Source organism: Lissotriton vulgaris, chromosome 5 (genome assembly GCF_964263255.1).
Source record: "Lissotriton vulgaris chromosome 5, aLisVul1.2, whole genome shotgun sequence".
NCBI lineage: Eukaryota > Metazoa > Chordata > Amphibia > Caudata > Salamandridae > Lissotriton > Lissotriton vulgaris.
This window is the reverse complement of record NC_141693.1, coordinates 1964936718-1964964367: the sequence shown is the minus strand read 5'-3', so window position 1 is coordinate 1964964367 and position 27650 is coordinate 1964936718. Positions and strand designations below refer to the sequence as shown.

Here is a 27650-nt window from a genome sequence, read left to right as displayed (position 1 = left end):
TTTGGCGATCATTTATGATCTGATTGAGAAAGGTGTGATTGAAGAAACGAGAGGTAATGTGTGCAATAGTCCGGTTTTGCCTGTTTTGAAACGTACTGATTCTTCTCAGCCGCCTGTGTACAGGTTTGTGATCGATCTTCGCGAGGTGAATAAGATTGTAGTTCCGCAATTCCCTGTTGTACCGGATATCACTGCTTTACTGACTTTGATTCCAGCTTCTGCTACTTGGTTTTCGGTGATTGACTTGAAGAATGCTTTCTTCAGCATCCCGATTGCCGAGGAGAGTAGGGATATTTTTGGCTTCTCTTTAGGAGGCCGAAGTTTCCGGTTTAAGCGCACTCCTCCAGGCTATTGTGAGAGTCCATCCATCTGTAGTCAGGCTTTGAAAACGCAGCTTGATACGATTGTCTTACCTGATGGTGCTGCCCTTATTCAGTATGTCAACGATTTGTTAGTCGCGGCTGACAATGAAGAGATTTGTAAAGAGGCTACTTTGTCGTTGTTGCGTCATTTGTCTGATTTCCATCATAAGGTGTCTCTTTCGAAGTTGCAATATTGTCGACAAGAAGTAACCTACTTAGGTCACCTCTTATCGAAGGAGGGAAGAAGATTGACCCCAAAAAGAATTCAAGCTATTGCGAAAATGAGTGTGCCTACGACACAGAGAGAAGTGCGTGCTTTCCTGGGTATTACATCGTATTGCAGACAGTGGATTCCGAATTTTTCACTTCTTGCGAAACCTTTGATAGCTCTTACTGTTAAGGATACTCCGAATCCTATTCCTTGGACTGACGAATGTCAGAAGAGTTTTTCAGAATTGCGTGATGCGTTGTGTTCGGCTCCTGTGTTGTGTACTCCCCACTACAGTAAGCCTTTTACACTCTATGTCCACGAGAGAGAGGGATGTGCATTGCCAGTTTTGACTCAACAGTTTGGCGATAAGCAACGTCCATGTGCGTATTTTTCATCGACTTTGGGTCCGGTAGCTAGAGCGTTGCCGAGTTGTTTGAGAGCTACAGCGGCAGCGGCTGTCTCTATTCGACAGTCTGCTGGTTTGGTAATGGACAATACGATGATTGCAATGGTTCCACATGCAGTGGATACCTTATTGAATCGAACAAAGACACAGCACTTAACTAGTGCTCGGTTGTCAGGTTACGAATTGACACTTTTAGCGAGTCATGTGCATGTAAAGAGATGCAACACGTTGAATCCAGCTACGTTGTTGTCGATTTCAGTTGAGACAGATGTTTCTGAACAGCATGATTGCTTCCTTAGGACAGAGGAAGAAACGAAAGGGAGGATAGACCTTAGGGACACTCCTCTTGCAGAGTGTGATAGTACTTTATGGGTTGATGGTTCGTGCTTCAAGCTTCCGAATGGTGATACGACTGCGGCGTATGCTGTTACGACTTTGCATACGATTGTTGAAGCTGCACGTATCCCACATAATTCAGCGCAAGCAGCAGAGTTGATTGCATTGACAAGAGCGTGTGTGTTGTCGAAAGGGAAACGAGTGACTGTGTACACTGATAGCCAGTATGCGTTTGGTGTGGCTCATAGTTTTGGACGATTGTGGAAAGAGCGTGGGTTCCTGACTTCGCATGGGACTAGGATTCAGCATGGTCAGTTGGTGAATGAGCTCCTTGAGTCACTTACTTTGCCGTTGCAAGTTGCGATTGTGAAATGCAGTGCGCATAAGAAAGTCACTGATGATGTTGGTCGTGGTAATGCGTTTGCAGATGAAGTCGCGAAAGAAACTGCGAGAGATGTGATGAGTTGAATGTATGTTGCGGGTCCGGCGAGATGGGTTCCGGATAGAAGTATGTGTGAAGATACGATAGAGAGTGTGAAGTCAATTCAAGCTGAAGCTACAGAGAAAGAGTTGAGTGAATGGAGAGAAAGTAAGGGTAAATTGGATTCAAATGGTTGTTGGGTTGAGTTGTCAGAGCATCAACGATGGTTGTTACCCGATGCGTATGTGCTTCCAGTGGTTACAATGGCTCATGGAATGGCTCATATCAGTGTGAAAGGGATTTGTAAGTTGTTGGCTCCAGTATGGCAACATGCTGGAATTCCTAAGTGTGCAGAAAATTTGGTTAAGAACTGTATGGTTTGTCTGATGTACAATCCTGGTAAGGGAACTCCAACTCCAGCTGGTCATTTTGTGCCTCCGACGTATCCGTTCGAGGCTTTGCAGCTAGATTTCATCCACATGGAGAGGTGCAACAATTTAAAGTATGTGCTCGTGGTTGTTTGTGCCTTTTCAAGATGGGTAGAAGCATATCCCCTGAAAGATAACACTGCCTTGTCCACAGCTAAAGCCCCTATTAAGGAATTCTTCCCTAGGTTTGGTTTGCACAGAATGGTCTGGAGTGGCAATGGGAGTGAATTTGTGGGTCAAGTGATGAAGAGAGTGTGTGATGGTTTAGGAATAAGGCAGAAAGTTCACGCTGCAAATCATCCCCAATCAGCTGGCTTGGTTGAGTGCTATAATGGCACCCTTAACCTAAAATTAGCCAAGATTCAGGCGAGCTCTGGTCTACAATGGCCTGATGCCTTGCCGTTATCCCTTCTGTCCACAAGAATGACTGTGCATTCGCGAATGGGACTTAGTCCGTATGAGGTTGCGTTTGGTCGCCCGGCCGACAAAATTTAGCGAGATAGAACACCCTGTCTTGCTTGATTACCTTTATGAATTGACGGCTAAATTGCGTGTTTTGCATCAACAGGTTCTTGATACACTGCCACAAGCATCTGAAGATCCAGGACATGCTATCGAACCTGGCACATGGGTCTTCGTGAAGAATTTCCAGCGGACTAAGAACGAGCAGCCCCGCTGGAACGGACCTTACTTGGTGCTATTATCCACACGATCAGCAGTGCAAGTGCGCGGTAAAAAGAACTGGATCCACGGCGTACATTGTAAGAGGGCCCCTTTGCTTCTGCCGTACAACCGGTGGGTCCAGGAAGGTATTCCAGATTCTGAAACTGAAACCGTGCCTCGATTTCTGCCTTTTAGCGATGCACGTTTAATTGGGTCAAACACTGAGCAAGAAAGCGACGATCTTCTGCAAGAAGCTGTGCCTCCGTCAGTTCGTTTGGACACTTCTGAACCTGAACTTTTATTTCGTGAACAGACATTGCCTGATAAAAGCCGCTATAATTTACGACCGAGAGTCGTTGGACAAATAAAATAAATTCTTTCTTTGCTATTTTTAAGGTTAAACTCTCCTCCGAGGAACTATTTTGATTTTTGTTTTTCGAACCGCCATCCGGGTTCAGCTGTAGGGTCGCAGTGTCAAGTCTTTGGAGTGCAAGCCGAAGACGTTAGGTCGACGGTTCTGGTTGGTCTAAGGGCGTTCCCTGGACTGACAGACGCATTCCTTAGCACGGAACACCCTACCGCCGCGAACGGCACGATTAGAGGATGGAGTTTTTCGAGATGGAGAGACCTGTTGAAAGAATGATCTTCAAGAGCAAAATATGTACAGTGATGAGCAGAAAATGTTTTTTAATATTATTTTTGTTGATATTATTTAGTTTAATGATGTTTTTGATGGGATATATAATATTCTCTTTCAAAGTGACGTTTGCACCCACTACACAACCTATGCCTCCTCCTACTGTTTCCTCGCATTCTTTTCACCCTCTGTCTGAACATGAGTCCATTAGGAGATTGGAATTCGTTAATAACTCCTTTGTTCAACTTCTGCACCAACACCAGCTAGTAGTGAATACGACTAATTGTTGGGTGTGTGGCCTTATGCCCCATACTACCGATAAAGGTATTCCTTACCTGGTCCTGCCATTCAGCTACAATGGTTCTGTGTGGGCATACAGAACGATGTTTATCTATGCTCGTGAAGTTTATTCCCTACGTTCTGTGAAAGATAATCCAAAGAATAGTGCTTTAGTTAAGGGAATAGTAGATATGATTAGAGGAATAGATTCCTATGAGACTATCCTGAGAGATGAGACGCTAGCATATATTGGATGGAACGTTACTGGATATGGAGTTAGTCTGAGCGAGAACCAGCGAGCAAAAAGATCCTCTCCGATTTGGATTGTACCCCATCAGGGTCATTACTGTCTGCAAGGTAATGGCAAGAATCCGAGAGCTCAGTTAGGGAAGAGTGTTTGCACTGAGACGTATTTTTTTGCGTCCCAGACTTCCCCATCGTTTCTAGCAGCTAAGGGTACCTATTTTGTCTGTTACGATAGAGCGTACACATGGTTTCCCCCTGATTTCTCGGGCACATGTTTTGTCTCATTCCTGTTGCCTCCTACGTATACAGCTGCGGCAGATTACCACAAGATGAGAGTTGTTAGAGGTGTCTTCAGTAAGGAAGATACTGCAGGACAAGAATTGGGAGATTTTCTGAAGGGTTTTCTGCCGTTTAGGGGACCTATGGTTAACAGCAGGAACATACGGCAATTGACAAGAGTGGTTGAGTCCACCATAGTTGAAACTGCCGGTGCCCTTAGTAACTTGACTGCTGAGCTCCAGTCGGATCGCCTTATGACTCTTCAGAACAGAGTTGCGTTAGATGTCATACTTGCAGATAGAGGAGGGGTATGTAAGTTGATTCAATCAAGCTGCTGCGTTTTCATTCCAGACAACGCTCCGACAGTGTACCAAGCCATTTCCAAGCTACATAAGATCTCCAAGTCTGTGCATGTGGACGGAGGAGATTGGTCGTTGATGGGATGGTTTTGGGAATTGTTATCAACTTGGGGATGGAAGATTCTGATGATCATTGGGATGGTATTAGCTATCCTTTTCCTGTTCTGTCTTTTTGTACAGTGTGCTCCTGCTATATGTGGCCTTTGTGCTACTTCGTGTTCGAGGAGACCTATCCAGAGAGAGTTACTAAGTACTAGGATAATGCTACAGCAACATCTTGATGATCTGATGAATATAGACCTAGATTCAGATTGACGTGAGTTTAGGTTATTGCCTATGTAAGGGCAAAAGGAGGGTCTGAGGTTCCGTGAATTCTGAACCCGTTCAATAAAGATCGTCGTATTTAGACGACTTTGGTATCAGCGGACCGCAAATGATGAGTGCGGTATGTATGAGTGTTTCGCCATGTTAGAGCGATGGATTCACTGCATATTTAGAGATTTCGTTTTGAACCCTTGGGTTCCATTTTGTGCATGGCAGCCATTTTGTAGTTGCCCTCACATTAGCTTATGACTGTGGCTGAACAAGTCTTTAGGACACATACACCTTAGCTTGAGTTTGTGCTGACTTCTGTTTGACCTGAGTGAACTGACCCTGTTGCCCAAAGCTAAACTTGCTGAGCCAGTTCCTCCTCAGGCAGCTAGTCAGATAGAGATCAAAGAGCAGGACATTGCAGAGTTTATGGTACACGCACACACCCCTCTATCTTACTTCTCATCTGTTTCTGTTCCTTCTTTATGGCCTATTTTATGACATGGGTTGAGGTCCTTTTATTATGGGTTCGTTTGGCCTGCCCAAGCAAGAATGTTGGTTTTTGCCTTGTCATTTCTGGTGGGCTGGATGACTGAAAGTGGGTTTGTCGTTAAGTGATACCTTTGAAATGTCATTTCGTGATTGGTCAGTTTGTAAATAATTGATGCTAGCCAGGAATGTGATTTTTGGCCTAAAAGACGATGTCTCGCTCTATGAATTTGAGCAGTCTCCTGAGAACATACAACGTGTTGTACTTCTAGGACCTCTGTTACTGGCTGCAGCTAATACATTTGATCTTTGACGCCACCAAGAAGTATCCCGTGTCTCTGTTTGCCAAGACAGGAGAATCCGAAGACTTTGGGCGTGCCCCTGGCGCCGCTGGGTTTAAATCCCGGTTCTTCAGAGTGTTACATAACCCTGTATGTTCGGGAGATCAGACCCCGCAAACCATAAAATGATTGTACTAACAATTCAAAGGGGGTCAGTGGACGCGTAGCTCCCAATGTGTTTTCAGTAGTGTGTAGCCAGTGCCTAATTTGAAAATACTGAAGGTGTGTCTTAGGGGGGAGGTGGTAATCATGTCTACATTTGTTAAATGTTTTAAATGTCTTTCCCACAAAGAGATTAGCTAACGTGCGGCACTCACGGGCCTCCCAAGCTTGAAAGGAGTTAGGCTGTAGGGCCGGGGGAAATCCGGGGTTACGGGCTAAGGGTGTGTTAGGGGAGGGGAATGAGGTAAATCTGTGACTGGTTACTATCTTGTCCCATATCGCCAGTACAGTTTTTGTGGGGGTAGCAATATAGGCACTCCGAGGACGCACTCTTCTTGGTAGCCAAGCCAGGTCCCATAGGGGGCAACGGATCCCCACCCTGTCCATGTGAAACCAATGTTTTTCGCTTTCGCAGACTACCCACTCCGAGATAAAGCGCAGGTGCGATGCCCAGTAATAAACAAGGAGATTGGGGCACGCCAGACCCCCTCTGTCTTTTGGTGTCATTAGAATTTTGTTGGAGAATCTCGGCCTTCCCTTTCCCCAAATAAAGGATTGACCTAAGCCTGAAGTCTTGGAATGTCCCGCTGAGGGACAGAGATCCGGAGTGCCTGAAAAAGGTAGGAGACGTGAAATGTATTCAGTACAGTTAAATCTTCATGGAAATAGCAAAAGGTGACGGATGGGTCCATAGTCCATATATTCTGGAGCAAACCCTGAGAAAGAGAGTGGGGACTGTTCTGTTAATGGGAGCCTCCTTACTAGTTTGTGAGTCTGTTAAACTCCAGAGCTTTGAAGATGGCGCAGTCTGATCTGAAGATGCCTCGGGCTAGTCAGGGCAACCGTGCGAGTTGCATCTTGCAGGTGTAATCTGAGAGAATACTTTGTGTCCTTTCTCTTTCATGCCCCTTACAGATCCTTTGGTGGTATGAATCTCTTCATTGATATACGGAGTTTTACCAGTTGTGGAACCCTTTGCGGAAGTTTAGTTTTAATTTTCATCCTGCTACAAGCCGCGAGATCTGGTGTGGTGGGCAATATAAGGGCAGAGTCTACCTCCTATTCTTATGGTGACGTGGCTCTTCGGATCATGACTAATAATGATGAATTCTCTTTTGATTTGGTTCACTGTTTATTGGCGCTTGTTTATCCATCCTTGTACTTTAGGTTGGTCATCCATGATGTTTAATTGATGAGTTATTCTTCATCTCTATGTTCTTCTGGGCATCATCTTGCTACTGGCGCGATAAGAGTAGACCCGGAAGGCTTGTAGTAAGCCCCCTAGAGGTTCACATATACATTTTTGAGGAGGGGAACCACCATAGATCCTTGGGGGTCTCCAAAAGGAGTGGTCATGTGGTTTGTGCAGCTTTGGTTAATTTTACCCTTTTGCTGTGTCTTGTAGATAAGACTTGCACCACTCTAAGATGGCCGCCAACACCAAATCGGATCGATGGTGTATTCGGTAGTAAGTCACGGACACGAGTATCGAACGCTGCTTAGAGGTCCAGAGGTCTCAGCAGCAACACTTCTCCATGTCCATTGCCCGGTAGCACCAATAACGTTGAGCATCGTAGTTTCAGTCCTATGTCCAGGGCGATTCTAAACTCATAGTTGTCCAAATGTTAGTTCCCTCTCTGCAGTGCTTAATTTGTAAAATAATAAGGACTGGGGCATCATCAGGAGGCAACTGCAGTCAGTGGTGTAGCTAGGGGGGGTGGTCAGCACGAGTTTTGGGTGCGGCGGCCTCACCCCCTATCACCTGCTGTCTCGGGTGGTAACAGCACTCCCGCTCCTCAATGCACAAAATACTCTCCAGCACCCCCCGCTCTTCACTGAGGCCGTTGCGGGCGGCAAACACAGAGACCGCCACCAAGGGCGCCCATAGGGCTAGCTACGCTACTGATTGCAGTTTGCACCACCCATTGCCATTGCCCTGGACATCACTGCCAATGACTCTACTAACACATCTACTAACTGTCACACTCCTACGAGTGTGATATTTCAGATTATTCCAGGCCCGCAACGCTAAAAGAATGGTTTAAGTGGCAAGAAATAATCATTTTTAACGTGTATTGAAATAATAAATGACTGTTTCTGTGCTTATCTAAAGTAGACAAATAAATAATAATAATAATAATAATCCACATTTGTAAAGCGCGAACCATCACCCGTTAGGGTCTCTAGGCGCTGGGGGCCGTCGGGAAGATTAAGCAAGCTATTGCCCAGAGTCTCATGGTGGTGGGCTAATCTGCCTCCGGCCCCGGGAATCGAACCGTGATCCCCAGATTCCGGAGTCAGTCACCCTGGCCGCGGCGCCACACCTCTCCCACCATGTGCAGCACTGCCATAAGTGCCGGTGTTGACAATTAGGTGCATGTGCCAAGCACCAGAAACCACCGGCTCAAATTAAACACTGCCTCTCTGGTACCTATAGGTATAGATGCTTGGCAACACATTTCTCCCTAATTTTGGCAAGGAAGGATAGAGCTGTGGTTCGGCAGGTGTTTTATTTTCAGCCCAGATGGGCCTTTGAATTCCTTTCTTTAAGGAGGCGTGGATGATACTGTGATCGAGGCATTATTCATATTGTTCCATAAGAGCACGAGAGAGGGACTGGTGGGTTTTGCTAAATTAGGTGGTAAAGAGTCAAGTGAATAACTTGAAGATTTATCGAAGATCATTGCTTCCAGGACTTCCAACGTGACATGTCTGAAGGAAGTCTAGATGTTTGAATCCACTTTAATGGCAATGTCTGGGTCAGATTTAATTGCAGATTTTGATTATTTTCGGTTATATTTACAATATTTTGGCATAGGGCAGCACCACCAGCCTTCTAGATGTGCTTCCCCACGTCAAAAGAAAAGGGCAGGAATACGCTGTATCTACAAGTTACGGTGCGTTGCTTTCCTTTCTGCCGGCGCACAAAGTGCAGCCAAGTGCCAACACAGGCACTTATCCACCATGGTACAATGGTGACTGTGTTGTTGGCATGATTGTTTTTGTGTACGAAGGGACACCTTCCTGCACAAAAAAAAATCAAAGGAGGCTTTTCCTTGTTCTATGTGTGCTGCAGAATGCAGCGCACATGGAAAGAGGAAACAACAAGGGGAAATTAAAAAATGTCTCCTTGTTACGCCTGCTTTGGGAAGGCACTAGTTTAGGCGCTGCCCCAGATTGTTGCTATGCTGTAAATTTGGGGCAGTGTCAAAAACCATGGGGAATGTTTACAATGCCCTTGTGGCACTTTTACCCCTCCGGAGCATTTCAAAAGGGACGCAGTGTGCCAGCCCATATTTACAATGCCACACACAGCCACCCTGTGGGGCTTTTCATGTCCTTGTAAATACGGAGTAAGGCAATGCCTTAATTTGCATGGGAGGGGCGTTCCATTGGTGTTGCTGTGTGTGTTCCTGCCTTTTCTTTTGGCGTAGGGCAGCGCAGCTAGAAGGCTTGCGGTAGGACTCTACGCAAAATATTGTAAATATGCCCCCGTGGGTGTTGCGTGGGAACACCCACACAACACCCAAGGAACACTGCTTCCATGCAGAGTATGGCATTGCCTTAATCCCTATTTACAGGGCCATGAAAAGCCATGTAGGGTGGCTTTCCATGGCCTTTTAAATATGGGCTAGCACACTGCGCCTCTGGAACATCACAAAAGTGACCCTCGGGTGACGTAAATGTGCCGCAGGGGCATTGTAAATATGCCCCTTTGTTTGTCTAGAGGTTTCGCAGGTCTTCACGTTCTCATCAGGTGTACCAGGAAATGTCACAGTATCAGCGGCTTATGATGTTACAGTGTGGCAGAGTCTGCTGGCCAGATGACTCCGGATTTTGAAGACTGCAGCTTTAGTATTGAGTAGGCTAGATTTGTAATTCCTTCTTCGTTGTTTTAAAGTCTTTGTGAGGTGAACAATGGACATTTTCATGTTTTTCCTTTCTAAGCTTAGAGGAGTAAACCAACCTTTATTGCTTTTTTTAGTCCGTGTTCTAGACACAGGAGCTAGAGTGTGCATCATTTTCAGAATGGTTGAGATGAAATATTCAACTAGTGTGGAAGTGATTTCTTGAGTTTTGGTACAGGACTTGGTACAGTATCCCGTTCTTGCTTTGGAGGACGTAAAACAGCAATTGCATATTTTAGGATTTCCAAATGAAATTTATTTCTGTTATTGGCAAATTCATATTTGTGTTTGAGATGAGTGTAGAGCACAGATTTCCAAACATTTTACGTTGGTGGCACACTTTTTGGAGATGCATCATTTTAGGACATAGTAAGGCAGCGTAGCGAACGAGCATAGCGTGCGAGCCCCAACCACTTAAGGAGGGTTTGGGGGGGTTTCCCCCCGGAAGAACATTTTGAAATAAAAGTGGGCAAATGGTGTATTTTCAAGCAAATTTGAGACCATGAGGTTGAACACAGGCCCCTGCAGCAGATGCCTTTTTCCACTGAGCCACCAGACCCGGCGTACACTTATCTTTATCTCTCTCTCTCTCTCTGTCTCCCTCCCTCTCTCTATCTCTCCCTCCCTTACTCTCTCTCCCTCCCTCCCTCTCTCTATCTCTCTCTCTCTCTCCCTCCCTCTCTCTGTCTTCCTCTGTCTCACTCACTCTGTCTGTCTCCCTCTCTCTCTCTCTCTCTCTCTCTCTCTCTCTTTCTCTTTAATTGGCTCCCTGTCTCTGTCTCACTCCCTCCTTCCCCTCTCTCTCCCTCTGTCTCCCTCAATCTGTCTCGCTCCTTCTGTCGTCCTCCTCCCTCTGACTGTCTCCCTCTGTCTCCCTCTGTCTGTCTCCCTCCCTCTGTCTGTCTCCCACTCTCTGTCTCCCTCTGTCTTCCTCTGCCTCCCATTGTTTCCATCCCTCTGTCTTACTCCCTCTATCTCCGTCCCTCAGTCTCCCTCCCGCTGTCTCAGTCCCTCTGTCTCCCTCCCTCTGTCTCCCTCCCTCTCCCTCTCTGTCTCCCTCTCCCTCTGTCTCCCGCCCTCTGTCTCCCTCCCTCTGTCTCCCTCTATCTGCCTCCCTTCCTCTGTCTGCATCCCTCTTGTCAACCTCCTCCCTCTATCACCCTCCTTTCCTTGTCTGTCTGCCTCCCTCTGTCTGTCTCCCTCCCTCTGTCTGTCTCCCTCTGTCTGTCTCCCTCTCTCTGTCTCCGTCCCTCTGTCTCCCTCCCTCTGTCTGTCTCCCTCCCTCTATGCCCGTCCCTCTGTCTCCCTCCCTATGTCTCTCTCCCTCTGTCTCCCTCCCTCTGTCTCGCTCTATCTGTCTGTTTCCCTCTGTCTCTGTCTACCTCTGTCTCCCTCTCTCTCTCTGTCTCCCTCTGTCTCTGTCTCCCTCTCCCTCTGTCTCCCTCCCTCTGTCTCCCTCTATCTTTCTCCTTCTCTTTGTCTCCTGCTCCCGCCCTCTGTTTACCCCGGACTCCCTCCCTCTGTCTCCCTCCCTCGGTCTCCCTCTCTCTATGTCTCCCACGGTTTCTCTCTTTAACTGGTTCCCTCTATCTGTCTCACTCCCTCTTCCCCTCTCTCTCCCTCTGTCTCCCTCCCTCTGTCTACCTCCCTCTGTCTCCCTCAATCTGTCTCGCTCCTTCTGTCGTCCTCCTCCCTCTGTCTGTCTCCCTCTGTCTCCCTCCCTCTGTCTCCCTCACTCTGTCTGTCTCCCGCTGTCTGTCACCCTCTGTCTCCTTCTCTCTGTCTCCGTCCCTCTGTCTCCGTCCCTCTGTCTCCCTCCCTCTATGCCCGTCCCTATGTCTCCCTCCCTATGTCTCCCTCCCTCTGTCTCTGTCTCCCTCTCTCCCGCTCTCTCTGTCGCTCTCTCCCTCTGTCTCCCTCTCTCTGTCTCCCTCCCTCTGTCTCCCTCTATCTGTCTCCTTCTCTTTGTCTCCCTCTTCCGCCCTCTGTTTACCCTGGACTCCCTCCCTCTGTCTCCCTCCCTCGGTCTCCCTCCGGATGTCTCCCTCCCTCTGTCTCCCTCTCTCTCTCTCTCTCTCTCCCTCTGTCTGTCTCTGTCTATCGCCCTCTCTCCCTCTCTATCTCCCTCTGTCTCCCTCTCTCTCTGTCTCCCTCTCTCTGTGTCTCCCTCCCTCTGTCTTCCCCTGTCTCCCGCTGTCTCCCTCCCTATTTCTTCCTCCCTCTATCTCCATTCTGTCTGTCACCCCAGCTTCCTGGGCACACACACAGCCGCACCTGAGTACTTCGCAGGTCTTTAAAAGACCGTTTACTGGGAGACGTTATGCAATAGATGAGGCGTAGTGAGAACAAAGCTTTCAAAGGCATGCCTCTTCATTAGCAGCAGTTATATGCCAAGTGCCCGTTAATATCTGTGTCATCCAGCGACACACCCACCATTTGCAGGCGACACAGTACTGTGTCGGGACACACAGTTTGGGAGGTGTAGAGGGTGAGTGTGGGAGTTCCCCTCGGGAGCAGTTAGCAAAGAGGTCAGATCAATCGACTTCCTTGGACTCAACAACAGTTGGCTCTATTCATAACAAGCAGCTCTATTGGTTGTGCAGTAACAAGCGACTCAATTGGTTGTGCAGTAACAAGCGGCTCATTTGGTTGTGCAGTAACAAGTGGCTCTGTTGGCTGTGCAGTAACAAGCGGCTCTATTGGTTGAGCAGTAACAAGCAGCTCTATTGGTTGTGCAGTAACAGCCTGTAGGATTGCCCCTTACTGTGAACAGGTTCCAGGGACAACTGCATTGCTTTAATCCAGTTTTTATAAGAGAAGGGGCCAATTTGTTCAATGAAATCTCTTCTTTGTTATTCCAGTGGAGACTAAAGTGCCCGAGAAGGAGGTGGTCCTGCAAAGATAGCAATTAGTTGGTTGTTAGACCCCTTCACTTCTTTGATGAAGATGGCAGTGCCTGGAAGCTGGTCGAACTGTCTCTCAAGGCCCGCCTTGAGAGACAGCTGGGTATGAGAGTGTCTTGAAAGGAAAGATAGAGGCCTGCCTTGAGAGACAGCTGGGTATGAGAGTGTCTTGAAAGGAAAGACAGAGGCCCGCTTTGAGAGACAGCTGGGTATGAGAGTGTCTTGAAAGGGAAAGACAGAGGCCCGCCTTGAGAGACAGCTGGGTGTGAGAGTATATTGAAAGGAAAGACAGAGGCCCGCCTTGAGAGATAGATGGGTATGAGAGTGTCTTGAAAGGAAAAATAGAGGCCCGCCTTGAGACACAGCTGGGTATGAGAGTGCCTTGAAAGGAAAGACAGAGGCCCGCCTTTAGAGACAGCTGGGTATGAGAGTGTCTTGAAAGGAAAGACAGAGGCCCACCTTGAGAGACAGCTGGGTGTTAGAGTGTCTTGAAAGGAGGGACAAAGACCCGCCTTGAGAGACAGCTGGGTATGAGAGTGTCTTGACAGGAAGCCCAGAGACCCACCTTGAGAGACAGCTGGGAATGAGAGTGTCTTGAAAGGAAAGACAGAGGCCCGCCTTGAGAGACAGCTGGGTATGAGAGTGTCTTGAAAGGAGAGACAGAGGCCCGCCTTGAGAGACAGCTGGGTATGATTGTGTCTTGGGGAAAGACAGATGCCCACCTGTAGAGACAGCTGGGTATGAGAGTATATTAAAAGGAAAGACAGAGGCCCGCCTTGAGAGATAGCTGGGTATGATACTGTCTTGAAAGGAGGGACCGAGGCCTGCCTTGAGACACAGCTGGGTATGAGAGTGTCTTGAAAGGAAAAATAGAGGCCTGCCTTGAGACACAGCTGGGTATGAGAGTGTCTTGAAAGGAAAGACAGAGGCCCGCCTTGAGAGACAGCTGGGTATGAGAGTGTCTTGAAAGGAGGGACAGAGACCCGCCTTGAGAGACAGCTGGGTTTGATAGTGTCTTGACTGGAAAGACAGAGGCCCGTCTTGAGAGACAGCTGGGTATGAGAGTGTCTTGAAAGGAGAGACAGAGGCCTGGAATGAGTTGGAGACCTGGTTATTTCATGACTAGTTAATTGTAGCCACCGAAGAGAGTTGGTGCTGTGGGAATCCATCAGTGAGTACATGACACAAGCCGCACCCAGCTCCAGACATGGGTTTTGTGGGAGTCTTGGTTTGTTTTAGGGTTTGGCGTTGACAGAAGAGCCCTACGTAGCATCAAAGGTCCCACATTGACGCAGGCAGCCAGCATCTTCTGTTGATGGTGATGTGTCCCTGGGTCATCCAGTTGGAGCACAGCCACAAAGCACCCACCAGGGCAGGCTTTGTCTCCAGTGATAGGGGGCAGGTTCAGCCCCTGACTGCCTCTGGCATAGGAAACAAGCCCTCACTCAAGTATCAGAAAGTGTGTCCATGCTCTAGAAGTGCTGCAAAGCTCAATGTACCTTAGCAAGGCACTACAAAGATGGATACTGGGCTCCTGCTGCTATAGGTTATAAGCCTAAAGAGCAGAAGATGCCTGTAAAGAAAATAAATCTCCTTTCATAGAAGAGTGACCTCAGCAATATTCTAGTGATATTTACATTTATGTCCTTCAAATCTCATTTCAAGAAGAACAAGCTAAGAGGGTGGCTGCATCCATTCCAAGCTTGCTTCCGCCAGCTACCGAGAACTGAAAAAAATGTGGCCACCTTGAAGAACTTCATAAAGGTAATAGAGGCTTAAAAAGTAGTCAAAGAGTCCACAAAACCTGCTTCGAGTCCGACCTCTCTCACAAATTAATTCTCCCTGAAAAAATCTCTAATTAAATATACTTTGCAGGAAATGTTGCTCTCATGCGTAATGGTGAAAATTTTGACACTGGCACTGTAATTTTAATGTGACAACACAAACAAGCACCCCAGGGTCTGTATGGAAACGGCGAAGTGCGGGGGAGTCCCTTTGCGGTTTCCCTCACCCACCCGTGGGTGGCATGCTTCATCATCGGGTACCTCCCCTCACAGTGAACCTAGTCGCATTGCGGGTTACAACCCCCCCACTGTGAGGGAGGAGCTCAGGGATGTTTTTTCAAGGTAATTGTGAGGTATTCTAAAACCTTCAGATGAGCCGGGCGTGGAGGGAGTATGTGAGGATAGTGAGGGTGAAGTTAAAACTAACTCCCTGGTATGCTAAAGACAAACTTGAATGTGGCGTCTAGGGGTCAGGATTAATAAGGTGTGGGCTACGGCAGTAAGATTCAACTTGTCATTGTCTCTAGATGGTCGACATGTTTCAGCTAAAATGCCCTCCGCTGAGGTGCCGGGGCTTTCTTCAGGACCAAGTGAATTGTGAAAAAATGTGTTTAAAAGTGAATTGTGCCACAATACCAAATTTGGTAGGTGGAATAAAAGGATACAGCCAGCCAGTGGATTATTGAACCAGTTATAAGGATCTGTTGGTCAGCATCATCCCCATATCGTCGGGGGAGTTAATGGCAGCTCATCTTCGGCTCACGCACTCGTGGTGGCTTTCAAACCCTCAGGGGCAAGTTGCCCCCGAGTGTTTGGAAGCCACCTCGAGTGCGTGCGCCGAGGATGAGCTGCCACTTCGCAGTTTCCATTCAGACCCAGGAGTGCTTGTTTGTGTTGCCATATTTGTTATGAGGGGAAGCACCCCCTGCTGGTCTTTAAACCTCCTCAGGCCTCTTTTGTGTGTATCATCACTATAATTTTAATGTCAATCATTTCTAATTGTCACTCAGTATTTTTGTCCCAATCTTTCATGCTCGTCACAGAGATCCCATGTGTTGAGGACGAGATGAGGGCGGGCGCTCCTGCTGGCTGTGACTTACTTTCAGTAGTAAGGAAAGGGTTATTAGTAGCTTAATTTGCATGTTGTGTCCTTCCTGGGTTAACTCTTAGGGTGTGAACTACCCCTAGATGACAAGCCAGCACGTGTTATAATGTGATGCCAGTGCAGCACATATACATATACTCTGTTTGGATTTTAAGTAATATTTTAAAACCATAATAAAATGATGATCTAGAATCATAATCTTGCAAAAAGAATATCAATTGGTTGTAAGATAGAGGCACGCATGACTAAACCACACGTGCCTCTACAACGCTGCCCTCGCCACGAATGCGTCTGACAACACATTCATTTACCACGCATTACTTTACCACGCATGACTTTACCACGCATGCCTTTACCATGCATGCCTTTACCATGCTTGCCTTTACCATGCATGCCTTTACCATGCTTGCCTTTACCATGCATGCCTTTACCATGCAATTTTGTGGTAAAAGCATGACTGGTAAAGGGATATGTGTGGTAAAGTTCACGTCCGAGACCTAAAAACTACCCGACCCGCCCCGAGCCCTTAAAACTATCCTGAGCCCTAAAAAGTACCTCTAACCTGAGCCCTGAAAACTACCCCCAACCCATAAAAACTACCCACATCAAAACTCGGCCCCAGCTCCTCCCAATACTTCCTGTTTCTGCGGCCACCCATTCCAGCATCTAGGCACATGTATGCCAAGGCCTGTGCATGGTCAAGGCATGCCTCGTTTTGCGTTTGCAGGGGAACGGCACATGTGGCTTAGCCAGTGTTGTAAAGGCTGTTTCCCATATCAATTTCATGTGTTTTAGTGTCAATCACACATGCCCTTTAAAGTTTAAAAGGATTGAGTCATGTGACTGAAAGAGATCCTGTTTCACGCACACGCCTGTAGGCATCCAACATGTCACGGCTGTGGATATTCATGAGGCTTTTCTACACAGAGATCAAAACTCTGTCCTTAGCATAAAACACATTCCTCATGTCAGACCTGGAGTTGGCCACTGTGATCAGTGCACATAAGGAAAGGTTTTACCCACCTGCACAGGAGCACATGAGTGCTGAAGCAGGGGTGGGACCTCAAGACCTCAGCAGAGTCCACACATCAGGGCACAGAAGAGGTTTAGGGGTTCACAAAGACACGCCACAAATATTCAACTAGTTGTTCAGTCTTCGCCCCTTCAGGATATTGTTTGGTCCAGACCTTGTAGTGTGCACATCATAAACTGAACCATCTCTAGGTGTGACCAATCCAGTGCAAGCCATCAATGACGTGTCCAGGTTGAGGATGGGTCACCTGATTTCAAGACTAATTGCTACTGACACCTTACCCTTCAACTTTGACCATTTCGTAAGCCCATGAAGATGTCCAAGGCAAAGGGAGAGCAAATAGTGTTCAATATGTGGATCATTAAGAGTTTTTAAAATTTGCAAGTTGTGTGCCTCAAAATTTCAGAAGCAGAGTTGGTTTGGTAGTAACCCTGGGTGTAGTTCGCGAAGTAGCGCTACGCGTTGCTACACGAAGTGCACTGCGCACTACGCGAGCTACGCATAGCACTACACGAACTGCGTAGCACCCAGTTCGCACTGTGCAACATGCCGTTTTCAATGATTGCACAGTGGGGACAAGCATGCGGCACTGTGCAATCATTGAAAACGGCATCTTGTACAGTGCGTGCTGTAGTTTTCTGGCGCTCGAGTAGATTTTTACTCGAGCGGCAGGTTTCTCAACGTGGACTGGTAGCATACGCAACCACTCGTAATAAGAAACCTGACCTCCCCGCGTTGAGAATCTCGCCGGTAGGTATATTTTCCACGCTCGCGATCGGCAACTTGATGTTGCTGATCGCGAATGGTATGTCATTTTGCTTGCTCGCGGTCGCCAACTTGACTTTGAGGACCGCGAGCAAGCAAAAAGTGACCGCTGCACTACACTACGCGTGTTTGCACTGTGCTATGTGCAGTTCGAGTAGTGCAAAGTAGCGCAAACTTTGCAAACTACGTGAGCGTAGCGTAGTGCTTTGCCCAGGGTTAAGTTGGGAGTTCCCCTTCAATCCATATCTTGGTTGACCCCAATAAGGTTTCCAAATCCATAGGTTAACCGTGAGGTGTCCAAAGGGTCAGCTGCAGATCCTATAATGATGCACACAATGGATCAGCCTCCCTGTTGTCCTGGTGATATCTGACTCCCTGCGACTTTTCATCACAGGTGCCGCGGCCACGCCCATCAGTGGCTTCATGGTGTGGGGTATCGCCAAGGGTCTGGAGTTGCTGATCTTCATTCTCCTGGTGACTGGAGTCTACTGTTGTCTGAGGAGACAGAAACTGCGAGCTACAGAGAGGTATGGAAAGATGGATGGAGGTGTAGAGTGCGCACCACTCCATGCCGCTGCAGAGAGGTATGGAAAGATGGATGGGGGTATAGAGTGTGCACCACTCCGTGCTGCTGCAGGAGGTAAGGGAAGGGGCACCTCAGATGCAGTCACTGAAATCCCTCCAACCCAGTGAGAGATGATCTCTGTTACACTACTGTAGGCATGGCTTCTACTAAAGCATTCCTGCTGGTCTAGGGTCTGTGTGTGGAGTAGGATATGAGTGCGGTCAATGCTTATTATGAAAAAAAATAAGAGCCGGGCCTAATATTTTTCTAGGAATACCTAGAAAAAAAATATATATAAAACTGCCTGATCTGGATTACACCTCCTGCTATTTTCTTCTACAGCCCTACATACCTCATACCTTTATCTCACACCTGCAGGTTCTTTTTCATCCTTGCTTTGTTCTTTTGTCTCCATTTTTCTACCTTTCTCTCCCTCCTTTTTCCCCCTTTTCTGCTATTCTGTCTCTGGTCCCCAAAATGAGTGCAAGTCACAGGTGTGAAGTATGCACTAAACGAAAAAGAGAGAAAGAGAGAGGGAATGGGAGAGACAAATAGAGAGAGAGATGTGTGTGTGTGTGTGTCCAGTCACTTACATTCCCAAGTGCAGAACAAAAATAAGCATTCGGTCTCTGCTTTTAAAAGGTGCGCCTGCCGCAAACAATGACAGTGCTTAATATCACCTCAGAAAGGCAGAAATGTTGGCTTACAGACAAAGTCTTATAACCAATTTTCTGTACGATTTAGGATAAATTCAACAACAGCACATTGTTGGATTTATTACGGCCATACTCCTAAGTCTTTGAATGATGTTGTATTCAATTCCTAGCACTACGTATGTGTTCATAAACTATTGTAATGTTATCCTATGGGGTTAGGCATTTACAATGGGAAAACTGAAAGGTGCAATTTCTCTATCACCAGGGCATATAAAACATCTTTTATAAGAACCCTGATTATAGTTACATGACCTTTCACCCCACTATTGGGACACCTAGGCGAGACCTTGGGGGTCTTGAATATGCAAAAATAGTGTTGATCCTCACTCCACAGGGTTCATAGCACCAAGGTCGGTTTTGGGAGGCACTTTACTACAATAAGGGAAGTGAAATGTGCAATTTCTCCATCCACTGTGCATATAAATGATCTTTTTTAAGGACTGCTTATAATTGGATGACCCACCCACCCCACCCCAGGGACACCGAGGGGAGAACCTGGAGGTACCTACTATGTAACAGTAATGAAGATTATCACTTTTTAAGTGCTCCTACCACCAAGGTCGAGTTTGGACACAGTTTACATTTAAAATGAGTGCTGCAACACAGGGCTGCTTTTCCAAAATTGATTTTATCCACACTAAGGGGCCGATTATGATGGCGGACGGACCTGAGTCCGTCCGCCACCATAGAGTAGGAGGGACCGTCCGCAGGGGCTGCGGCGGTCCCTCCGTGCAGATTAGGATGTGACCGCCAGGGTGGCGGTCACATCCTCAATCTTTAACATTGCGGCAGGTGCAGCTTCAAGCTGCACCCGCCGCAATGTTAAAAATGCATGCACAGCATTTGCGTGCACAAAGCAGCAGGCACCGCGCGGTGCCTGCCGCTTTGTCCACGCAAATGCAGGGGGGTACCATAGGTACCCCCCATGTGCAACCACCACCCCTCCTTCACCCAGGGGGCCCGCAACGGGCCCCCGAAGTGAAGGTCCGTATGCTTTTCCACGGCGGAAAAGCCGCCGTGGTAAAGCATACTTTCTACTCCATCCTAATGTGGCTGGCGGTGTCTGATAGACACCACCAGCCATGTTAATGCTTTTCCGCCGCGGTCGGAAGGCGACCGCGGCGGAAAAGCGGAGGACAGATTCTCAGACCCACCAGCCATCCTAATTTGGCGGTGGGTCTTTGTAGCCTCCGCCGCGGATTTCCCGCATCCTCCGGGCCGGCGGTGGCTTCCGCCGGCCCGGTGAATGCGGGAAATCCGCCATCATAATCAGCCCCTAAGTGTGGGAGGGTATACTCAGACGTGAGTCTCTAGCTCATTGCACCATCAGGATTCAAGCAAGCCGGGCCGATGACGGCTGAAATGCCAGAAACCGGTCCCCGGTAGCTTGTCTCCTTTCTGGTGAAGAATTGGCTTGGTAGTTTGGTCTGCCCTGTTCCCATCATGCACTTGGACAGGAACAGACTAATTTGCATGTAGCCAGGTTCTGAGCTGGGATGGTGCAGTGAGCTAAAAAACGGTGATGGATCAAGCCCTGATCTCTTGACTGGGTAGGAGTATTCTGCATCATTCAGAAACTCTGTCCATCACCTTTTCCAAAATTGCTTTTAAAATGACCTCAGGCTCTCAGCAGTGCACTAATGCAAGTGCAACAAATGCTGCTGGCCTCTAAATTGCCATGCCCAATTATATTCTAGGGACTTAAAGGCAGTTTTAATCCCAAATGGTGCTAGCTTCTAAATTCCCATGCCCTATTATATACTAGGGACTTAAAGGTAGTTTTAACCCCCCTGGACCTATTATAGACTAGGGACTTATATGGTAGGTCATGCCAATTATAGGTGTACCCTAACAAATAGTGTACCCTAATGCATGTGTGTGTTTTCACTCGTGTTTTCAACATAACAGTGGGGGGTTTCTACATAGCATTGGCCCTGCCCATAGCAGAGAACTGTGCACCCTCAGAGTAAGAAAGCCAGCATCTATGGGTTTCAGGGACCTCAAACAGGTCCTGGTTTCCGGCACACACTACCTGTCCTTCCTATGCAGCCCACCTGGGTAGCTTCCGGCTCAGCATGTGCCATTCTATCTGAAGTCCTTATAATGCTCGTTGTGAGGAACGCACCAAGGGACCCTGTGGGCTCGGTGTGAAGCACTCAATCATGTACTCTCCTTTAGCTCTGTGTGAAGCACTCTACGATGCACCATTCTAGGGTTCAGTGTGAGGCGCTCTACAAAGCACCTTTCTAGGGCCCAGCGTGCGGCGGTCTACCAAGCACCATTCTAACGCTCAGCATGAGGCACCCTACAAAGCAGCCTTCTGGGACTCAGCATGAGGCGCTGTACCAAGCACCATTCTAAGGCTCAGCGTGAGGCACTCTACAAAGCACCATTCCAGGGCTCAGCGTGAGGCGCTCTACCAAGCACCATTCTAGGGCTCAGTGTGAGGCGCTCTACCAAGCACCATTCTAGGGCTCAGTGTGAGGCGCTCTACCAAGCACCATTCTAGGGCTCAGTGTGAGGTGCTCTACCAAGCACCATTCTGGGCTCAGCATGAGGCGCTCTACCAAGGATCTTTCCAGGACTCACTATGGAGAACTCTAACCTGCCCCCTCCTAAGACTCGCTGTGAGGCATTCTACCATGGCCCTCCTATGGTTCATTGTGACGCACTTTACACTGGCCCTCTTGGGCTCAATGAGATGCACCCTGTGTTGGCGTCTCATTGGCACAGTGCAATGCACTCCACCCAGCACCCTTCAGCAGAATCACTCATATTGAAGTTTGCTTATTCTGTAGTGGGCCTTTTGGCTTTGTCAGTGCTTTTTTTGTCATGGTTTTTGTTGGGGGAGGTGCATGCCCTTCATCATTAAAGAAAACTTTGGTCTCAAAAAAGGCACACATTGCGATATTAGTCCCTGGAACTGAAAGGAACTACATTGTGTGGTTGTGCTCCTTGTGACAGAGTACAATGGCGTCACTTTCAGTAAAGTTAGCCAATGGCTGGAATGGGTTGGCCCATTGCCACATGCAGTATGCTGCATTAGGTGGAAGAAAAACACGAATGATGCAAAAGCTGACCAGTGGATGAAGAGGGCTGGCTAAAATGCCCTAAAAATAACTAATATATCATTTTAGTCAAATCAAAAAATCTGGGCTAATGCCAGACCTAAAGATTTCCGAAAGGGAGGCAGCTTCGAGTCCCAGGCACAACTGAGGCAACTGTAGTGTCCTGCGAGACACGTTCTAGTGTCTCGCCAGGCACTGATTTAATAACCACTCTCCCTATGGGAGTGGGCACACACATGCCACACCCATCCACCACCGGCGTCACGAGTGACGTGACCCGGCTAATAAATGGGCCCTGGTGCATGTGCTCGTGGCCAGTTGTAGTACCCAACTAACGTGTCTGTGTCCATGACTGTGAATCATGTGGGCCTAGGGCCCGACACGACAATGGCGACGAGGCGGGTCTGACCCCGCGTGCCTGCCGCTCGGTGTGGCACCGTCCTTCAAGGGGGAGAATGAGACAGAACTGTGATTCCGCCGCCTCCTAGACCCTGGAGGGTCAGTGCAGCCTGCTGGAAGGCTTCCACAGCCATATCTCAGCACGACAACAGAGGCCGTGCTGGGGCGGACAAAGGTTACCCGGTGCTCATACTGGCACTGCCGATGCCGACCTGATGCTGTCGCTGCAGCCCAGGTGCCGGCCAGCCCAGCTGTGAGAGGTCAGTGAGGGGAACAGCAGATACGGGACAGGAAGCGCCACTGCAAGTGCCGGAGGCAGCCGTGACTCAAACCCGCTAAGCACACAGCACGGAGGCACCCAGGGGTTGCCCCGCCTACCAGCTCGGCAACAGGAAAGAAAAGGGAGCGTTCCGGGGCCCCCCTCGAGGTGAGGCACAGCCAGCACCACGCGTGGTAGTGAGCAGCCCTGTGACCCCCTGAGCCTAGCAGGGAGACCGACCAGAGCGGACGTTTGCCGCCTTCAAGAGAGGAAAATGTAGCGGGACCTAGACGTCACCCAAGCGCATCCTCGCACCGCTACAGCCTGGTCGTCCCCTGCAGTCTTGTCGGTTGGGAGGTGAGGCGCCTCATCTACATGCCGTGAACTGCATCCAGGAGAGACCGTGATTCACGTCTCCAATCCCCGCGCGGCCCAAAGTTAGCAAAGGTTGCTGCCAAAGAGTGCGTCGGGAAGGAGACGGAGAAACAAGTGCGCCAGCTGCCCAGCTCAGCGGCACCAAAGCCTCTGTGCCACCTGCAGCTCCAGCGCCGAGGAACAGGAGCAGTGAAAAGCTCCACAGCAAATTAAGGCACCCACCACGTGGGGAGTAGACCTGCAGCTGAGACCTTGCCTGCCGGCCAACACAAATAAAGAAATAAACACTCACCCGGAAAGCCCTGCTGCGACTGCCCTTCTCCGTCCCCGCATCCGTGTTCATCAGCTGGTGTGGCCCATGCCCTCCAACCACTCGCTCGACCCCATCCCTAGTGCCATTGCCATTGACTTCTATACCCATTCTCTTCCCTATTGGACCACTCTGGTCAACCTCTCCCTCTCTCAAGGCTCCCTTCCTGTTCCCTTCAAAACTGGGCAGGTCATCCCTCTGCTTAAAAAACCCACTGCGGATGCGAATGACCTCAACAACTTCCGCCCCATCACTAACCTACCCTTTCTTGCGAAGATCACAGAAAGATGTGTTGCGAAACAACTCTCTCGTCATATCAAGGACAATGATCTTCTTGACAATCTTCAGCCCGGCTTCATCCAAAACTGCAGCAATGAAACTGCCCTGCAGCAAGTAATCGATGACGCGCTGCGAATACTAGACTCGGGGGGGGGGTCTTGTCTTCTAATTCTCCTTGACCTTTCTGCAGCCTTTGACACTGTCAATCACAACACCCTCCTCAACACTCTTCAACAGAGAATGGGCATGGAGGGCACTGTGCTTAAATGGTTTGCTTCTTTCCTTTCTGATAGATCCCAAATGATCAAAATAGCGGACAGTCTTTCATCGCCTTTGGCGGTGGGTCAAGGTGTTCCCCAAGGCTCTATTCTTGCACCCACATTGTTCAATCTCTATTTGGAACCTCTGGGAAATCTCCTAAGTAAATCTGGGGTCAACTATCATCTCTACGCAGATGACACTCAAATCTACCTCAAGGTTGCCTCCACTCACGATCTCTCCGTCCTAAGCTCTACCCTCGACTCCATTCAAAACTGGATGTCAACACATCAACTGATTCTGAATCCCTGCAAAACTGAATTCCTCCTCCTCTCCTCCTCTCTTTCTCCTCCCCCGGTTCAGTCATGGATGGACGAGATGAATCTGCTGAACAACAAACCCATCATTGTCGACAGCGCAAAATCCCTCGGTGTCATACTCGACACAAAACTCAATGTACTCTCCCACATTAATTCAATTGCAAAGTCTGCTCGATACCAACTGCCCCTTCTTTGGGGTATTCGTAGCTTCTTCCCAGAGCATGACCTTAAAACCCTGGTCCAATCGCTGGTCCTCTCCAGACTGGACTACTGCAATTCTCTTCTGACTGGCCTCCCCAAATCCCACCTATCCCCCCTTAAGTCTGTTCTCCATTCAGCAGCTCGTTTCATTTATGGGGCCAAAAGAAGCGACCACATCACTCCCATGTTATCCACCCTGCGCTGGCTTCCCATCGAGGCTAGAGCTATCTTCAAGACTGCCTGCGTCACCCACAAAGCCTTGCACTCCTCCTCTCCGCTCTACCTGGCGAATAAACTGAAACTCTCTGGAAGCTCTAGACCAGAGGTCTTCAAACTTTTGGATGCCGAGACCCCCCTGTCAACATTTTGATTTTGAGTAAGGACCCCCTCCTGGCAAAAATTTCTAAACCTGTAGGCAGGGCTACTGGAATTATGAGGCACTTGAGGACCAAATTACGCAACAGGCTTGACTAAATTTTGTGGGAAGAAAATGTAAAGGATGTTACGTGACGCAGCGTATTTTGGGATAGCATTGCTTCATTATTTTGAAATTAATTTTTTACACACAGTAACACTGAGGAAAGATTGTACCCCATCAGTACCTGTTTATAACCAAAATACAGAAATTAACATCAGAAAGATTTCTAGTCAACCTTTGTGAAGGGCCCTCCATTCCGCAGGAATACATGTTGCCACATTAGAAGCTCACCTGGCCCAGGCTGGGAGAATCAGGGGTCCCTTAAAACCCTGGCGGTTTTCTTCAGAGTTAAGCAGTTTACCCATGCAGTTTTCCTCTTACTCCCTCCCTTCCATCCCCCTCTCCTCTCCCAACCCTGGATCCCTCTCTCACTTTGCAGGCCATTTTCTTTCACCCCTTTTTACAACTTCTGAGCTCTCCCTGTTCAACCTCTCACTTCACCTTTAATCACCCCTTGCCATTCTGTCGTTTTACTGCCCTCATCTCTAACAGTCTCTCGCATTTATCTCATGGCCTCTCTGGCCCCGTCACCACCCGTTCCCCTCAGCACTTCTCATTCACCTCATCTCTCCATTCAACTTATTGTCTATTTGTATCTTACACCTCTTCGGTCCCCCCATTCATCTTTCACATCTCTCCTTTGCTCTAACAGAAGCCCTCACCTTTGGCTCACACTCACTTCTAGTGCGTCCACACTACTCTTCTGCAATTTACATTTCTCCTCATCCCTGACCTCTTAAATCAAATTCTCGCAATCCCTTGCTGTCCTTTCTCATCCTCTCATCTCTCCTCACCAAGCATAGGAGTCGGACCTGTATGCTCCTCTCAGCCTGTACCACTCTGCTTATTGTTCCCCAATTCAAGCAGGCATGAGTTGTCTATCTCGTTGTTTTGGTGAAGGCCGCGCAGTTATGGGACTTGCACCCTCCTTTGTTTCACTCCACCAAGAATCGATTATCCTTTAGGAAGATATAAAAACCTTTCTCTATGCTCTGTAGGTTACCCCATTTGGCTGGTTATCCATCTCTTTCTGTGTGTTTCTCATTTGCCTTCAGGTAGCAGATGGTTATTAGCCCCAGGGCTTCTTTTGGTAACAGTAGTGCAGTACAAATGTAAATAATAATAATCTGCAGAAGCAGGGGAGCCACTAGACCAGAACTTCTGGGGAAGTGGTACTAACACTCCCAGTCAGAGCTGGCCCTAACACTGGTTGCACCCGGTGAAACAGTCTTTTTTGGTGTCCCCCCCCGTTTCCTCCTTCTCCATGAATTCCCTCACTACCACTCACCAACAATGCACCTCATCTCTCTATAACACCTTTCTGACAAACATTTCATTTTTTATAGCGCTACTCATAGTTTACTCACATTCATTTCTGTGATCTGCATGGTACATATTCTTTGTAGCAGGCACATTAACCCTCTGCGCTGTGTGGTTGGTAGGAGTGCCCATGTGAGTGCACGGTGAGCGATGCAACAGTGTGAGAGTAGGGTGAGAGGAGTGACTGCAGGGTGAGTGAGGTGGCCGTACGAATTTGGTTGCGGATGCAAGTTCAGAAAGGGATGAATGAATGTATGATTACTGCTGGAATTGTTTGAGTGAGTTGTATATTCAGCAGTGAGGGGAGAGGTGAGTGAAGTGTCACATGAGTGCAGGATGAGTAGTGTGCTCCTGAGACCGCAGGGTGAGGTATAGGATGAACAGCGCAAGTGCATTGTGAGTGCAGAGTAATCATTGTGAGTGCAGGGTGAGCAGGTGAATGGTGTGAGTGCATTGTGATCGCTATGAGGACAGGGTGAGCGTGAAAGTGAAGGGCGTGAATGAGGAGTGAGTGGTCTGAATGTAGAGTCCATTCCCAGACACTTGAAGTAACCCAGCATGTTATTGACGTCAGCGTAGGGTTTAAAATCTAAGTTAAACTATTGCTATTATGGCAGGGTGGAGGAAATAAATAATGTGCTGATCGTGCAACAAACTTCCAGTCTTATGGATACGGTTGCCAGTAGATTATTTTGAAGGCCCAGTTGGTACAAAAATAAGCAGTCACCTAAAGCTGTATTTTAAGCACTTATATGTGCATACTTCGAACAGCAAATATAAATAGAAAACACTTTTAGTTATGTTCTAGGACTGCCTCAATGATCCATGACTAATAATTAAATAGAACAAATACAGAAAAGTCACATAATGAATACATACTTTTTTATTTATAAATCTATTTAGTGTCAAGAGGAGGTCTCTGCAGCCTCTTTAAACAACACCCACAGGCATTTTACTTTTCAATGCTACTTTATATTCCTTTTCATGAAATGCATTCTCACACTACATCAGTAAATGTAAAATTCAAATGTAAGGACTAGGCAGAGTGGGACCCAGGGGGTACTGGAATCAGGAAAAAAAACACTAAGCCTCTGTAACCAGTTTACAAAGGCATGTAAATATGTAAATGGTCTTTAAAGACCTGTGAAAAACTCTAATGGGTGTGCTGGAGATAAAACTCCAGACACTGCCCAGACGAGCCCCCAGCAGCTCGAGTTACACTGCAGCAGCCCTGGCTGAGACACAGGGGAAGAGGGGGCTGAAGGCCTTGGGCCTGAGAAGTGTGACTGGGTGCGCGACCCCCTTTGCATCGCTCCACGCCCCCTTGGGGGTCGCGCCCCACAGTTTGAAGACCCCTGCTCTAGACCATCACGAAATGCGGAAAATCTACTGCTGGAACCTCCCATTTTCAAGAAGGAAAGATCGATGTCCCAATCCTTTTCAGGCAACGCAGTGACAATCTGGAACTCACTTCCGCCTCAGCTCCGGACCTCCACCTCCTCCCAGGCCTTCAAAACTGACCTCAAAGTTCTCCTCCTTCAAAGACACTTCCAAATGTAATCCATGCCCTCTCTATTATCTGAAGGAAGCCCTTCAATTATTGAAAAATCTACTTTGCATGACTATGGAAGTGTCTTCCCAGTGTGTTCTTGTGGTTTGAGAGTCTGCCATTT

At 48.1% G+C, this 27650-nt stretch overlaps 1 protein-coding gene across 2 annotated transcripts in view; it reads left to right on the top strand.

The window, feature by feature from the left end:
- The window catches only part of MPIG6B (megakaryocyte and platelet inhibitory receptor G6b), a 291237-nt gene that overhangs the window by 246006 nt on the left and 17581 nt on the right, over positions 1-27650 (top strand). For both annotated transcript variants that reach the window (XM_086924660.1, XM_086924659.1), the window contains one exon: positions 17824-17956. In XM_086924660.1, the coding sequence (XP_086780786.1) occupies positions 17824-17956 (133 nt within the window). The remainder of the gene's footprint in view (positions 1-17823; positions 17957-27650) is intronic.